The 13,728-nt window shown below is 35.2% G+C and overlaps 1 protein-coding gene across 1 annotated transcript in view; it reads left to right on the top strand.

Annotated features, from left to right (window-relative positions):
- The window catches only part of wfdc1 (WAP four-disulfide core domain 1), a 42,716-nt gene extending 33,996 nt beyond the window's left edge, over positions 1-8,720 (top strand). The window contains exons 3-7 of the mRNA XM_059334280.1: positions 2,353-2,548; positions 2,700-2,783; positions 4,932-5,072; positions 7,376-7,426; positions 7,526-8,720. Coding sequence (XP_059190263.1) covers positions 2,353-2,548; positions 2,700-2,783; positions 4,932-5,072; positions 7,376-7,426; positions 7,526-7,584 — 531 coding nt within the window. The 3' untranslated portion in view covers positions 7,585-8,720. The remainder of the gene's footprint in view (positions 1-2,352; positions 2,549-2,699; positions 2,784-4,931; positions 5,073-7,375; positions 7,427-7,525) is intronic.
- The last annotated feature ends 5,008 nt before the right edge of the window (positions 8,721-13,728 follow it).

The following is a 13,728-nucleotide window of genomic DNA, read 5'->3' as shown; positions in this document are numbered from 1 at the left end:
AAATCTCTTAAATCTGCAACTTTTTTTCTTGTAGATGTGCAACTTTAATCTAGTAAATTTGCAACTTTTCTCTCAAAATATTTTTTATTTTTATTTTGGATATCCGCTGAAGTTACCAATGAGGTTCACCACCTCTCCTACACAGCAGTTAGACTCATACTTTATTGTTGTTTAGCCTTTTTTTGTTTACTGTTTTGTTTCCTTTTTTAGTCCCCATACATCTCTCTGTGGTTTTGTGTCTTTTTGTGGTCATTTTGCGTCTCTGGGAGGTTAGGGTTATTTTATGTCACTTGTGTCAATTATCTTGGTCATTTGAATATATTTGGTGCCTGCTTTTTTCATATTTTTTGCCTCATAGTTGTTTCGTGTCTCTTTGTAGATGTTTTGAGTCACTTTGGAATTGTTTTAGTCTTTATTTTTTTGTCTGTGATTGTTACATTTGTTCAAGTTTCTCTTTGTAGTTGTAAGTTTCTTCGTGGTCTATTTGTGTCTCTTTGCAGTTGTTTGCATCTCTTTGTCACTTTATACAGGTACATCTCAAAAAATTAGAATATCGTGAAAAAGTTAAATGTTTTTTTTGTCAGTCATTTCAGAAAGTGAAGCTCATACATTATATAGATTCATTACTTATAGAGCGAAATATTTCAAGCCTGTTTTTCTTGTAATTTTGATTATTCTGGCTTAGATATAATGAAAACATAAAACTCTGTGTCTCAGAAAATTAGAATATTGTGAAATCAATATTGATTGTCTCACAGGAATCCGTGAAATAGCCACGGATTCGCTTAACTCAAAATCCGTGGAATAGCCACGGAATCACTCAAATTTCCATGAAACTGACACGGATTTCGCTATAATGCAAGTTAATGACAGTCATATCCCGGTGCTATTCCATGGATATTTGTTCCTATTGGTTTGTTCCAAGTCACGTGACTTTCAAGGTCCCAGCGGTCAGAATAAGAAACATGGCGGACAGTTCTCTCATTTTTAGTGAAAAAAATCAACATTTTGATTTAGTTTCTGCATAAAAATGGATTTTGATCACATTTCTAGCAAGAAATATATGTTTTATTTTCTAAATATTCACTCAGTGAATGTACATAATCACTTTGTATGTTGGAATAGCCACGGGATATGACTGTCATTAACTTGCATTGTAGCGAAATCCGTGTCAGTTTCACAGAAATTTGAGTGATTCCGTGGCTATTCCACGGATTTCTGTGAGACCATGTTGGATTGTGGTGATCTGGGGCCATGTCCTCTGCTGGTGTTGGTCGACTGTGTTTTCTGAAGTCCACAGTCAGCTCAGACATCTAGCAGGACATTTTAGAGCTCTTCAGCTGGTTTCATTTTCCAGCAGTACTTGGCACCTGCACCCACACTGGTAAAGGTACCAAAAGCTGGTTCAGTGACCATGGTGTTACTGGGCTGGACTAGCAAACCTATTTGGCTGATTAACCTGAACCCCATAGGAGTCAATGGGCTATTGTCAAGAGGAAGGTGAGAGACACCAGAAGCAGATGACCTGAAAGCAACATGGTGCTGTAGGCTGATCTCCTGCATGCCATGTTAATACAGTAATTCATGCAAAAGGAGCCCAACCAAATTGGATTTATCTTATGTAATATTTTAATTTGAACTTATTTATTTGACATTTGTCACCCGGGTGCAGTAATGTGCTTCCCACTGCTCCTTGCATGGTGTGTTCACTTGTGTGTAAAAAAGGATAAAGGGTTAAATGCAGAGGTTGAATTTCCCCATTGTGCGATTAATAAAGTAATCTTCTTCTTCTTCTTCTTCTTCTTCTTCTTCTTCTTCTTCTTCTTCTTCTTCTTCTTCTTCTTCTCCTTCTTCTCCTTGGGCAATCCTGACCATATTCTTAGCCAGGAGTTTCGCTTAATGCCTTCCGGACGGCGGTATCTTGCCCCTCCAAGGAGAACAAATAGATACGCCAGTTCTTTTATTCCCTCAGCTATCAAGCTGCTAAATGCTACCGATAGCAGTAATTAGTCATTTATTTATTTATTCCAGCCATAAGGTGGAAATGTATTTATTTATTTATTTATTACTCTTCCCCTCATTTTGTCCCGAGAGTGTTTGCACTGTGGTCCATTGGGGACTGGACATTGCTGCTACCCTCACACTGATTTGTTGCCACTGACAGAGGGAATTGTTTGGTTTATGTGCTGTCCTGCTTTTGTTTTGTTTGATTCTTTTGTTTGTTGTTTTGTTTTTGCTTTGTCTCGTGCGTGTGCTGTCTGAGTGGAGACTGCAAACTGAATTGCCCTATTTGGGATAAATAAAGTTGTTTGAATTGAATTGAATTGAATTGTTTCTTCTCCTGTCCCTCAGGACTACGAGTACCCCAACCACCCCCAGTCCACACAGCACCAGAAGAATGACCGGTGTCCACCGCCGCCCCAGATGTTGCCAGAGAGAGCCTGTGAGGTGCCGGGCTGCCGCTCAGACTCGGAGTGTGAGCGTCATAAACGCTGCTGCTACAATGGATGCATCTACGCCTGCCTGGAGTCTGTGCAGCCTCCACCAGGTCAGCTCCACCAACACAGCTACACAGTAGTTATGGGCCATATACCACTAGGAAATGTGCTGTTTTTTTAATTCTGTCTCTCTCTCTTTATTTCTCTCTGTAAAGTATTGTTAGTTAGTATTTTGATGGCTGTGGTTCTGTATGTGTTCAGTGTTGGACTGGCTGGTGCAGCCCAAGCCTCGGTGGTTGGGGGGCAACGGCTGGCTGTTAGACGGCCCTGAGGAGGTTCTGCAGGGTGAGTACACAGACTGAGCTCAGAGAAAACACCTGTACCTCCAGATGTGTAACTTGAATCGTTACAATTTTTCTACTTCAAAAAAAAAGCAATGCGACTTATAAACAACGTAAATTATAAGCATCCAACCAATCAATTATTTATTAATTTAAATGAACTCAAATTCAATGAACTGGTGGATATCAAAACAGCACAGTTTATGTTCAGAATTAACAACAACATGCTGCCTGACTGTATTCAGAAAATGTTCAATCTAAGACAAAGGCATTATAATTTCAGAGGGGTGTGTATATTTAAAAAGTTAAAAACCAGAACCAACACCAAATCACGATGCACCACGCTAACAGCTGTTCATTTATGGAACAAATTGGAGAAAGACTTGAAAACTTGTAATACCATTAACTTATTCAAGTTAGCTTCTTTCTTTTCTCTCTTTTGTGACTGCTGATTTCTTTTGTTGATAAATAACAGATTGTACATTTCTAATTTTTTAATTTACTTGAGTTGCAACAATGTAGGCGTAATAAGCTATGCTTCAGCCTTTTCGGTCCAAATGTCTATTCAATTCTCAATCAATTTTCTCTCTCTGTTTACATCTTGTTTACTTTGATCAATGTTTTTTTTCTGGTTTGTTTTGATGACATGTATTGACCGAAATAAACAGATACGAAACGAAACGAATCGTAAAATAACTGAAAATTGCAATATGTATTATTCACAAATCCTTCAAATGCTAATTCAATCCAGCGGGAAAAAACAAAACAAATTTCTTCTTTTGGTTTGAGCTCTACCTTCCTGTTGAGTGCGTGCTGCTGATGTGCATTTTGATCATTTGTGGTGTTGTTTTTATACGAGCAGTAAATACAATTTTCAAGCGACAAAGAAACCTTTTTATCCACTGTCATTAGTCTCCATCCACAAGATGCATCAAAGCTGGGCATGATTCTTGTGTAACCCTTGACTGGAAAAAGTGCTATTGTGTTAATTCTCAGTTTTCTGAAGTTTACACGATTAGCATGCTGGCATTCTGAGTGGGAAACATAGCAGTATATGTGACAGATTGAGGGAGGAAAAGCAAATAAAAACAAACAGTGGCGGTTCTACACAGGGGCCTCCAGGGGCCACTGCCCCTGTGAAGAAGCCCTTGGCCCCTGCTGTGGCCCCTGTGTCAAATTAATATTTAAATGATCAATTTATAACGATGAACAACGGAACAATTCTAACCTATTTTTTGTTCAAACAATATCTCATTGTGCACAAAAGGAACCCAGAATGTGAACATTGTATAATAGTTTATTTGTGCAATAAAAGCTTGTTTTTATAAAAGAAGATCATTCTCACTGGACTGCACTTTCAAAATAAAAATAAAGTAACTGTGCACAAAAATGAGAAAAGTCATTGTCGTACAAAAATAATAATTATTGGTAAGTCTCATTATTTCAATCAATGAATTTGTATATTGCAAATATACTTAAATTAGATTTATAAATGAGCTAAAATAAAGGTTTTGAATGCCTAAATATCATCTCTGCCGTTTTTTAATTTAATTTAATTTAATTTAATTTACTTTAATTTATTTTATTTGATAGGGACAATGCAGTTAGCATAGATACAGGACATGCATCTGATGTGCTGCATACAGAGATATAGCTTCAGCTAATTTTCAACTCCCGTCCCTAGTTGGGCTTTTACAACTACATACAAAATCACAATACTATAAAAATCCAATATACAATTACACCATCTACAAAATAGAATAAAATTACAAACAATTACAATATACATTTACCCTGAGAAAAATAAAAAATAAAATAAACCCTGTATAAATATAGCTTAGAGTTTAAAATCATCATAAATCTATACAACAATAAGGAGAAAAGAAAGAAATAAGAGAGAAAAAGAAAGAAAAAAAACATCTTACATACCAATCCAAGGTAACTACTCAAACAAATATATACAATAATAATACAAAGGATAAAAAAAACAATGTGCCCCTCTGATTAAACACTGGCCCCTGCTTGGCCCCACAGTAAAACTGGTCTAGAACCACTGAAAACAAACATGTACTAACCATAAAACCACAAAATGACCCTGGTGTATTTCATGTTTGTGATTTATGCTGATGCACAGTTTGTTTCTGCCCACTAGCTGAGGCCTGCAGCACGACTGAGGACGGAGACGAGCCTCTTCACTGTCCTACTGGCTACGAGTGCCACATCATCAACCAGGGAAACCCTGCAGCTGGCATCCCTAACAGAGGACAGTGCATCAAGCAACGTGGCAACTCCGGTACGGCTTTAGTACTTCTGCTAACTGTGGTGACTGGCCATGTGATCATGATATAGCCTTAACCCTTTGATGCACAACATGGGTCTAAAGTGACCCGATATCTTTGCAATAAATTATTTTCATCATTCAGTATTCCAGGTTTTCCTCAATTTGTTTATTTTTGATCATCATACATCCTAATTTTATGTTTTCCTTTATTATTATTTTAAACAAAATCCCTTTTTGTGTCACTACTCTTCTAATGCACAACATGGGTCAAAAATGACCCATATCTATCTTTTAGCTAAGTAGCTTGCTAGGCTAACTACTTAGCTAACTTCTTGGCTAAGTAACTTGCTAAGCTAACTACTTAGCTAACTTCTTGGCTAAGTAGTTAGGTTAGCAAGCTACTTAGCCAAGAAGTTAGCTATGTAATAATTTAAAACGTTTTTTCTTCATTAAGTATGAGAAGCAAAATGGAAATAATGATCTGTTGTTATCAAAAACAAGATATTTAAAGCATACTTGGAATATTCAATCATAAAATAAGTTGATATCAAAAGATAGAGGACAGAAAAATGTGTAAAAAATGACAAATAAGTTGTAAATAAAATTTTTTTAAAAAATTCCTAAAAAAAAAGTCCTAAAAATTGTAAATATGTCGTGCATCAAAGGGTTAACCTGTTATTGTTCAAAGAGATTTGAGATTTCATTTAATTTCATTTATCCTTTATTTATTTTCTCGAGTAATCATTGAGGGCAACCCCTCATTTGCAATGATGTCGAGAGTACAGAGAAAACACAAAACAGAGTACAGAGAAAACACAAAAGTACAGACAAAACACATACAGAAACATTAAAAACAGTTACAGTGAAAGGCAGGGTTATTGATTATCATAGTTTTGAACTGGACCATAGTTATAATTGTGTTGAGTTTGAGTGAATGTTGTAAGATGTTCCGGGTCGATGCAGCAGAAAAATTGAAAGCAGTTTTTCCAAATTCAGTATTTGTCCGAGGAACACTGAGCAGGAAATGCGGAAATGGCAAATTTGTATTACATGAGAAAAACTATGTTGTTTTTGCCTTAAACATTGCATGTTGCATGTTATCAGCATATCAGCATGTATGCAAAGAGGAGACTTGTGGGAACACCGAGAGCCTATTTTCATTGAGATAGCATGACATCAGAGGTCACATGACTGCTTTGAAAATCGCCAAAATAGCTTAACTTTGCAGCATTTTTTCAACAACTTCCCGACATGGTATCCTAAAACGCTTGGGCTCTATAGATTCCTTTTAGTTTCATATGAATTCCTACATATTTAGTAGACTCCTAACTAAAATTGAGCCCGCTACAGCTTGCGGGGGGAAAAAATGTGGCATATCATGCCACCAGCCCGCCCGCGGGACTTCTGAATAGTAACAGGTTTAATCCAGGCCTTTGACACATCATCATCTATTTTAATTTTATTTATACAACTAATCTCCTTCATGTGTGATCCAACCTTTCTCTAAAGTTAAAGGGGCTGGACAGGATGCTGGGCTGTGCCAGCAGCTGTCTTTGAGTCTGGACTGGTATCTCTTGGCAGATCACACGCTGTTAGGCGCCAAGACATGTCTCCTGTGAAATAGATCTAAAAATATACAAATTGGAGTGACCTGGCAAGTCAGCAGATTGCCTCAATTTATGATCTGTGGCTGAAGCTGTTGGCATACCTATTAAACTAATGATTTAATCAAAAGAATATAAAGTTTTTACTTTAAAAGCAAGAATTAACTCTTTATATGGAGGGGCACATTAAAAAAGGATTTCTCCCAACTAATCAACAAAGATCAGGCTGTCACAGATAGTGACACCATGGCACCTGAACAATCAGTGTAATAATAATAATAATAATAATAATAATAACTCAATTGACCTTCATTCGTTACAAAAGTAAAAGTCTTGTCATATCCTCCAATAACACTTTACTTTTTCAATGTCCACACTGAAAAAAGGTGTGTCTAAAAACAAGATAAAACCACGAAATCTGAGGGAAATTATCTTGCTGCATGGACAGATCATTTCAGTTGACAAGATTTCTTAAATTAAGATTGTTAAATTTAGAAATAAGCATGTTAAACACTTAAGAAATGAACTCTTATAAATTATCTGACACTTTTAAATCTGAGTTCTTTTATCTTGGTAAGAAACAAATAATTTGCAGTGCAAGTACTTAGATGAGTGCCCTATGAAGGGTTAAAAGTGAAATGTGTATGATATGGAGATCAGAAGACGATCTTTTATTTCCCCTTTTTTCATTTGGGTCATTTTTATTTACAGATGGACGTGGTCTGAGACACAAATACTTCAAGGACTACAAGGACTACTTAGGTAAGTAAGGTAATGTAGACAACCGGAAAACCTTCACGATAACGGAATAAGAAATTAGCATAAATCTGCATGACATGATGACAGCTCTTTCACTGACAGGTACCAGTTCGAACAATGCAGTGGGCTACGAAAAACATCATCACAAGCACCTGGGATGAAGTATGTTTTCACTTTAAACTATCATGTCATATTAAAGGGATAGTTTGGATTTTTTTAAGTAATTTTGTGTGTGTTTATGTGTCAGTAATGTACTCCTGTGGATGGGGGCAGCAGCAAAAAATATTTTAGCCACATAAAAAAAATATCTTTAAATGTATGCTTTACTTAGAATATTTGTACCCTTAAATTTGCCATGGGACATCCCTTTCAGATAGGGAACTGAAGCTATTTTATCATTTTATGTTCTCAATAAAGCCACCAGACTCCCTTGACAAAGACGCTGATCTCTTATCGAGAACATAACCTGCTCCCGACCAGGTTAGCTCAGCGAGAATGAATTGCCATGGTGATATAGCCAGATCAGTGGCTCTAGAGATTCTATAATATGATATCACCCGACTGTGAATAATGTTATGTGAGATGTTTGCTCTCAGAGTGCACAAAATAGATGCATTTTACTTAAAAATGTACAAATTTTCTCCCGGGGCAGCATGCCCCCGGACCCCCCTAGATGGTTTGGTTCGATACTTTTAATTGTCAGTACCATATCTTTAATGACTTTGATCTGGATTGCCTTTTAACTTACTGCTAATATTTCATCATGCATGAAGCATCATATCTTTTTGCGTGTTGGTGGGGCTCCATGTTGTGCAGAATGTGCCGTTTTATTTTTTCGCCCCTGCCCTTCTAACAGTCTGAGTCCGCCACTGAGCCAGATTAAAAAAGAACCACCTTTGTGAGAGTGAAAACCCAGAATTAGAGCTTAAGTTACCTCTCTAACCCGCTTCCTAGTAAATGGCTCTGTACCAGAAACTTTCATGTGCTGCAGGGTAAAATTACTGATTTTGTTAAAGGAGTCTGGTAGCTTTGGAGAGAGCATAACACAATTCTACAATTCTACAATGTCATTTAGCACAGTAGTTCTCAACCTTTTCGAGTCGCGACCCCCAATTTAACATGCATGTTGTCCGCTCACTGAACAGAATCTCACACACACAGTTCAGATCACCCACAAAAGAAACAAAATGACCAAAAAAAGGAAACAAAATGAACAAAAAGACACAAATTGACCCCAAAAAGAAAAAAATTACCATAAAAAGACACAAAATGACTGAAAAAGACAGAAAATGACCAAAAAAAGACACAAAATGATAAAAAAAAAAAGACAAAATGATCAAAAAAAGAAACAAAATGACAAAAAAAAGACAAAATGATCAAAAAAAGACACAAAATGACCAAAAAAAAGACACAAAATGACCAAAAAAGACACAAAATTACTAAAAACAAAAACACAAAATGACCAAAAAAAGACAGTAAGTGACCAAAAAGACTAAAACACATTAACACATGAACACATGAACACTTTAACACAGTGGAGACAGAGCTAACTTCCAAAATGATTTGGCGACCCCCAGAAATCATCTCGCGACCCCAATCGGGGTCCTGACCCCAAGGTTGAGAACCGCTGATTTAGCAGATGCTTTTATCCAAAGCGACGTACAAATGAGAGTAATCCAACACAAGCAAGGATGAAGTCAAGAAACATAGCAAGAGTAAGTTCCCTTTCAGAAGGGTTGATACGTACACCATACAACCCCACTTCAACAATTCTGAACTATCCCTTTAAAAACAAATACCTCTACACCTTTATCTCCTGTTATATATCATATTATTTTATTTATAATTATTTTATTTATTTTTATTTTATTTTATATTGTTACTATTTATTATTACATATTATATTATATATTATATACTGTACTATTATTACAATTATATACCGTCTAGTCACTATAGCATTGTTGCCATCATATCATCAGTATAATTATAATTACCATCATCTTGCCAACCTACCAACTGATCTGCTTATTTTAACTTCTTAAGTGTCCTTGTTCTATTCTTGTGTTTCTATTGTTGTTTTTATTTATGCTACCTCAGTATTTTATTCTATTGTATTTTATTGTATTTTATTGTACTTGAATACCGGACTGCTGTGACAACCGAATTTCCCTTCGGGGATGAATAAAGTAATCTATCTATCTATCTATCTAATTATCTATCTATCTATCTATCTATCTATCTATCTATCTATCTATCTATCTAATTATCTATCTATCTATCTATCTATCTATCTATCTATCTATCTATCTATCTATCTACACTGCAAAAAAAGAAAAGTTGGGTGAACTCAAAATTTCAAGGCGACAAACTTCGATAAAATCTAAAGTTGGACAATTAAACTAAATATTTTAAGTTTTGTTTTTGAGTTTGCTCAACTCAATTCAGATTTTCTCAACTGTCTCAACTGATTTTTTCAACTTCTCAACTGTTAACTCAACTGTAAGTTGTACTAACTTATAATTTTACATTGTAATAACTTTTAATCCTTACTTCTGCTAACTTCTGCAATGTGCTGAATTTGCATGATTGTAACGCCGCTATGAAATGTCAGCTAATGTTGTGACCACAATTTTGAGTTAGCATTGATACGCTAATGGCTACTCTTGTAGATGTAACAAGCAGCGCCGCTAGCATCAGTTAGCCGCTAGCATCAATTAGCCACTAGCATCAGTTAGCCGCTAGCTTTCGCTAATGACCGAATTTCACCGCTTTCCCGCATTTCACAACAAAGAAATAAGAGTTAGCAGAACTATTGTCCCTTGTTGTGAACCCCAACTTAAAGATATAAGACAACAATATACAACAACTCACAAACTTGTTTTTGAGCAGACAACTGGCTTCCTTTGTTGTGCTAACTTACATTATTGCTATTGATGTCAATAATTTATTTTTCCAAGTTTTACCAACTTAAATCACTGTTTTAGGCCAAAAAATACAAGTTGGCTTTTTTGCAGTCAGTCTATCTATCTATCTATCTATCTATCTATCTATCTATCTATCTATCTGTCTGTTGGATAAAGCCTTATGTGCTCTGTTGTATCTGCTCTCAGATCAACCTGACCTCAGCCTCAGCTACGACCATAACACAACCTCAGACATCAGCCCAGTCCTGTTCATTCTGCTCTCATCACACCTGAACCAGGATCACATCTGACCTTTTGCCGGAACCTACAGCTCCTACCTCCTCTTTGCAAAGCCCTGTACTGCAGCCTGTTCTCAGTCAGGAAGTCCTTAGGGAAACAAGTCTGATGTACCTACAGAACACAGCCAAAGAAATAAGTGGGTTTTTTTGTCTATCTGTCTGGTGTCTGAAAGTATAGAGCAGAAGGTGTTGATGGTGAAGCAGAGGATGTGCACCAAAGCTGTTCATGAAATGTCTCGAAAGAATATAAGGAAACCATGCCATTTTTTTTTTCATGTCTTTACAACCCTCTTTTTTTCTCCAGCTCATTGTTATTCGAGCAAACACCCTTTTAACCTTAAGGTTGGTCAGCATAGAAAATCAAGACCATGTGGCCTCATGACTCATTCAGTCTCTCTCTCTTTCTCTCAAATGTCCTGATCTAAAACCTGTAAAGTTTTGCAGACAAATAGAAAAAACTTCTTCCAATATTCAATCGCTAACTAAAATAATAAATGCCATATGTGTCAGTTTTAAAGGATTTGGAACATCTGTAGATTAGTAATAGTCAACAGATGCTGATCCTGATTTCTTTGCTAGTGAAATACAATTTAACCCTTTATCAGGCAAAGAACTATATTTGGTAACTTCAGGTAATATTTCGAGAAAAAAGTTGCAATTTTACTAGATTAAAGTGGCAAATCTACAAGAAAAAAAGTTGCAGATTTAAGAGATTTAAAGTGGCAAATCTGCGCAAAAAAAGTAGCAGATTTACGAGAAAAAAGTGGAAATAAAACAACTTTTTTCACCACTTTAACCCTTAATAGGACACTCATTGAAATACTTGCAAATTCCAAATTTCAACCCTAGAGAATATTGGAGGGTATTACATACTGCCAGAATGTGTAAAAAAAAACATACGAAAATAATATTTTGAGAAAAAAGTTTACAAGATTAAAGTGGCAAATCTACGAGAAAAAAATGCGTAGATTAATGAGATTTAAAGTGGTGAATCTGGGAGAAAAAAGTTGCTTTTTCCCCACTTTTTTCTCGTGAATCTGCGACTTTTTCCGCGCAGATTTGCCACTTTAAATTGCTTAAATCTGCAACTTTTTTCTTGTAGATTTGCCACTTTAATCTAGTAAATTTGCAACTTTTTTCTCGAAATATTACCTGAAGTTACCAAATATAGTTCTTTGCCTGATAAAGGGTTAACAACTTAAACATGTTGATACCGAAATTTGGGCTGGATTTTCCCTTTAAAGTGAAACTCTGTATATATTGTATCTGTAATTAAGTTCCTGAAATAAATTAAATTAAAAATAAGTCATAAAACAAATATATACCAGTACAATCAGTATGATAATCCAAACTTTTCATAATTTTAAAGTATATTTTTCAATCACCATGCTTCATAATTCACACCATCACATCTCCTGTTGCAGTACAGACATGATAATAAAAAGGGCTTTTTTACAGAGCAGATATTTAAAACTGGTCCAAAGATCTTCTCTGTTTTTCCTCAAACTTTACTTGCTTCAGTTAACTGTTGGAGGTTGTTTCTGTTATCAATTCAAATGGTGCTCGGATTCATTGCTGCCTATAATAACAGGAGAATAAGCTGTTCACATAATAATCTGAAAAACAAAAAGTTGTAACCATTCATATGTGTAGAGCTAAAGTGATGTCTGAATGTTGCTTTCTGACTGGTGCTGTAATGTTGCCTTGTTTATTCTAAATAAACCACACTGTTGAAGTCGGGTCAGTTTTCTTCAAGTGTTTTTATGATTCAGTTTACAAATTATGATAAATAACATGATCGATTATAATACCATTTTCTGTCTGGTCCTATCCTGTTTTGTCATTATTCTTAACCCTTTATCAGGCGAAGAGCCGTATTTGGTAACTTCAGTGGAAATATCCAAATTAAAAATATTTCGAGAAAAAAGTTGCAAATTTACTAGATTAAAGTGGCAGATCTACAAGAAAAAAAGTTGCAGATTTAAGAGATTTAAAGTGACAAATCTGTGTGGAAAAAAGTCACAGATTTACGAAAAAGAAGTGGTAAAAAAGAAAAAAATTTCTCGCAGATTCACCACTTTAAATCTCATGAATCTGAGACTTTTTTCGCGCAGATTTGCCACTTTAGATCTTTTGAATCTGCAACTTTTTTTCTTGTAGATTTGCCACTTTAATCTTGTAAATTTGCAACTTTTTTCTCTACCCCATTTTGATATCTACTGAAGTTACCAAATTAGTTCTTCGCCTGATAAAGGGTTAAAGCAGTAGATTTGGGTGAGACAAAAATGAGGTGAATACAGTGATTTATTTGTAGTAGCTTATAAGGCCTCAGGGAGTCTTTCTGACAGTTTCAGGGTATCCCCGGCAAAATTTAAAATTGTTTCACTTTACGATTATTTCACTGGCTATAAATAAGTGATCAACAAAATGTGTAAAAATGATCTTTTTGAAATCAGTATGTTTTTTTTCTTTTTCTTGTTATATCTAAATTGTATTCCAAAAACACTAGAATTAATTATCTATGGTGTAGAATGTCCTTGTGTATCTTGAATAAGGCTCTATTGTATGAATATAACTTAGTATATTCATACAATAGAGCCTTAGTATGATTATAGCTATTATTATTATTAATAATAATGGAGTTACAGGCAAAGTTAAGTGTTGAAATTATGAATACATTTATAATATAATCATGAATCATAAATAAAGCAATAGGAAAATTGTTTTTTTTTTCACATTAAGGGAATAATTAAGTGGTACTGAAAACCTGCTGTGTGGAATGTCACTGCACTAAGACTTAATGAAGAAATGTGTCGAACATATTGGACGAGTTTATTGAAATATATTTTTTTAAATGTATCATATTTTTAAAACTATATGTTGTTACAGTTGGTTCTGTGTTATGTTCTATGTTTATATCCTAGTAAAAGTTGTGTTTTCTCTTTATGGGTACACCCTCACTGCAAAAAAAGAAAAGTTGGGTGAACTCAAAATTTCAAGGCAACAAACTTCGATAAAATTTTAAGTTGGACAATTAAACTAAATATTTTAAGTTTTATTTTTGAGTTTGCTCAACTCTGAATTCAGATTTTTGTCAACT

The sequence above is a fragment of the Centropristis striata genome, chromosome 6 (assembly GCF_030273125.1).
Source record: "Centropristis striata isolate RG_2023a ecotype Rhode Island chromosome 6, C.striata_1.0, whole genome shotgun sequence".
Classification (NCBI taxonomy): Eukaryota; Metazoa; Chordata; class Actinopteri; order Perciformes; family Serranidae; genus Centropristis; species Centropristis striata.
Note: the sequence above shows the minus strand (reverse complement) of the source record. Positions and strands in the feature narration are given on the sequence as shown.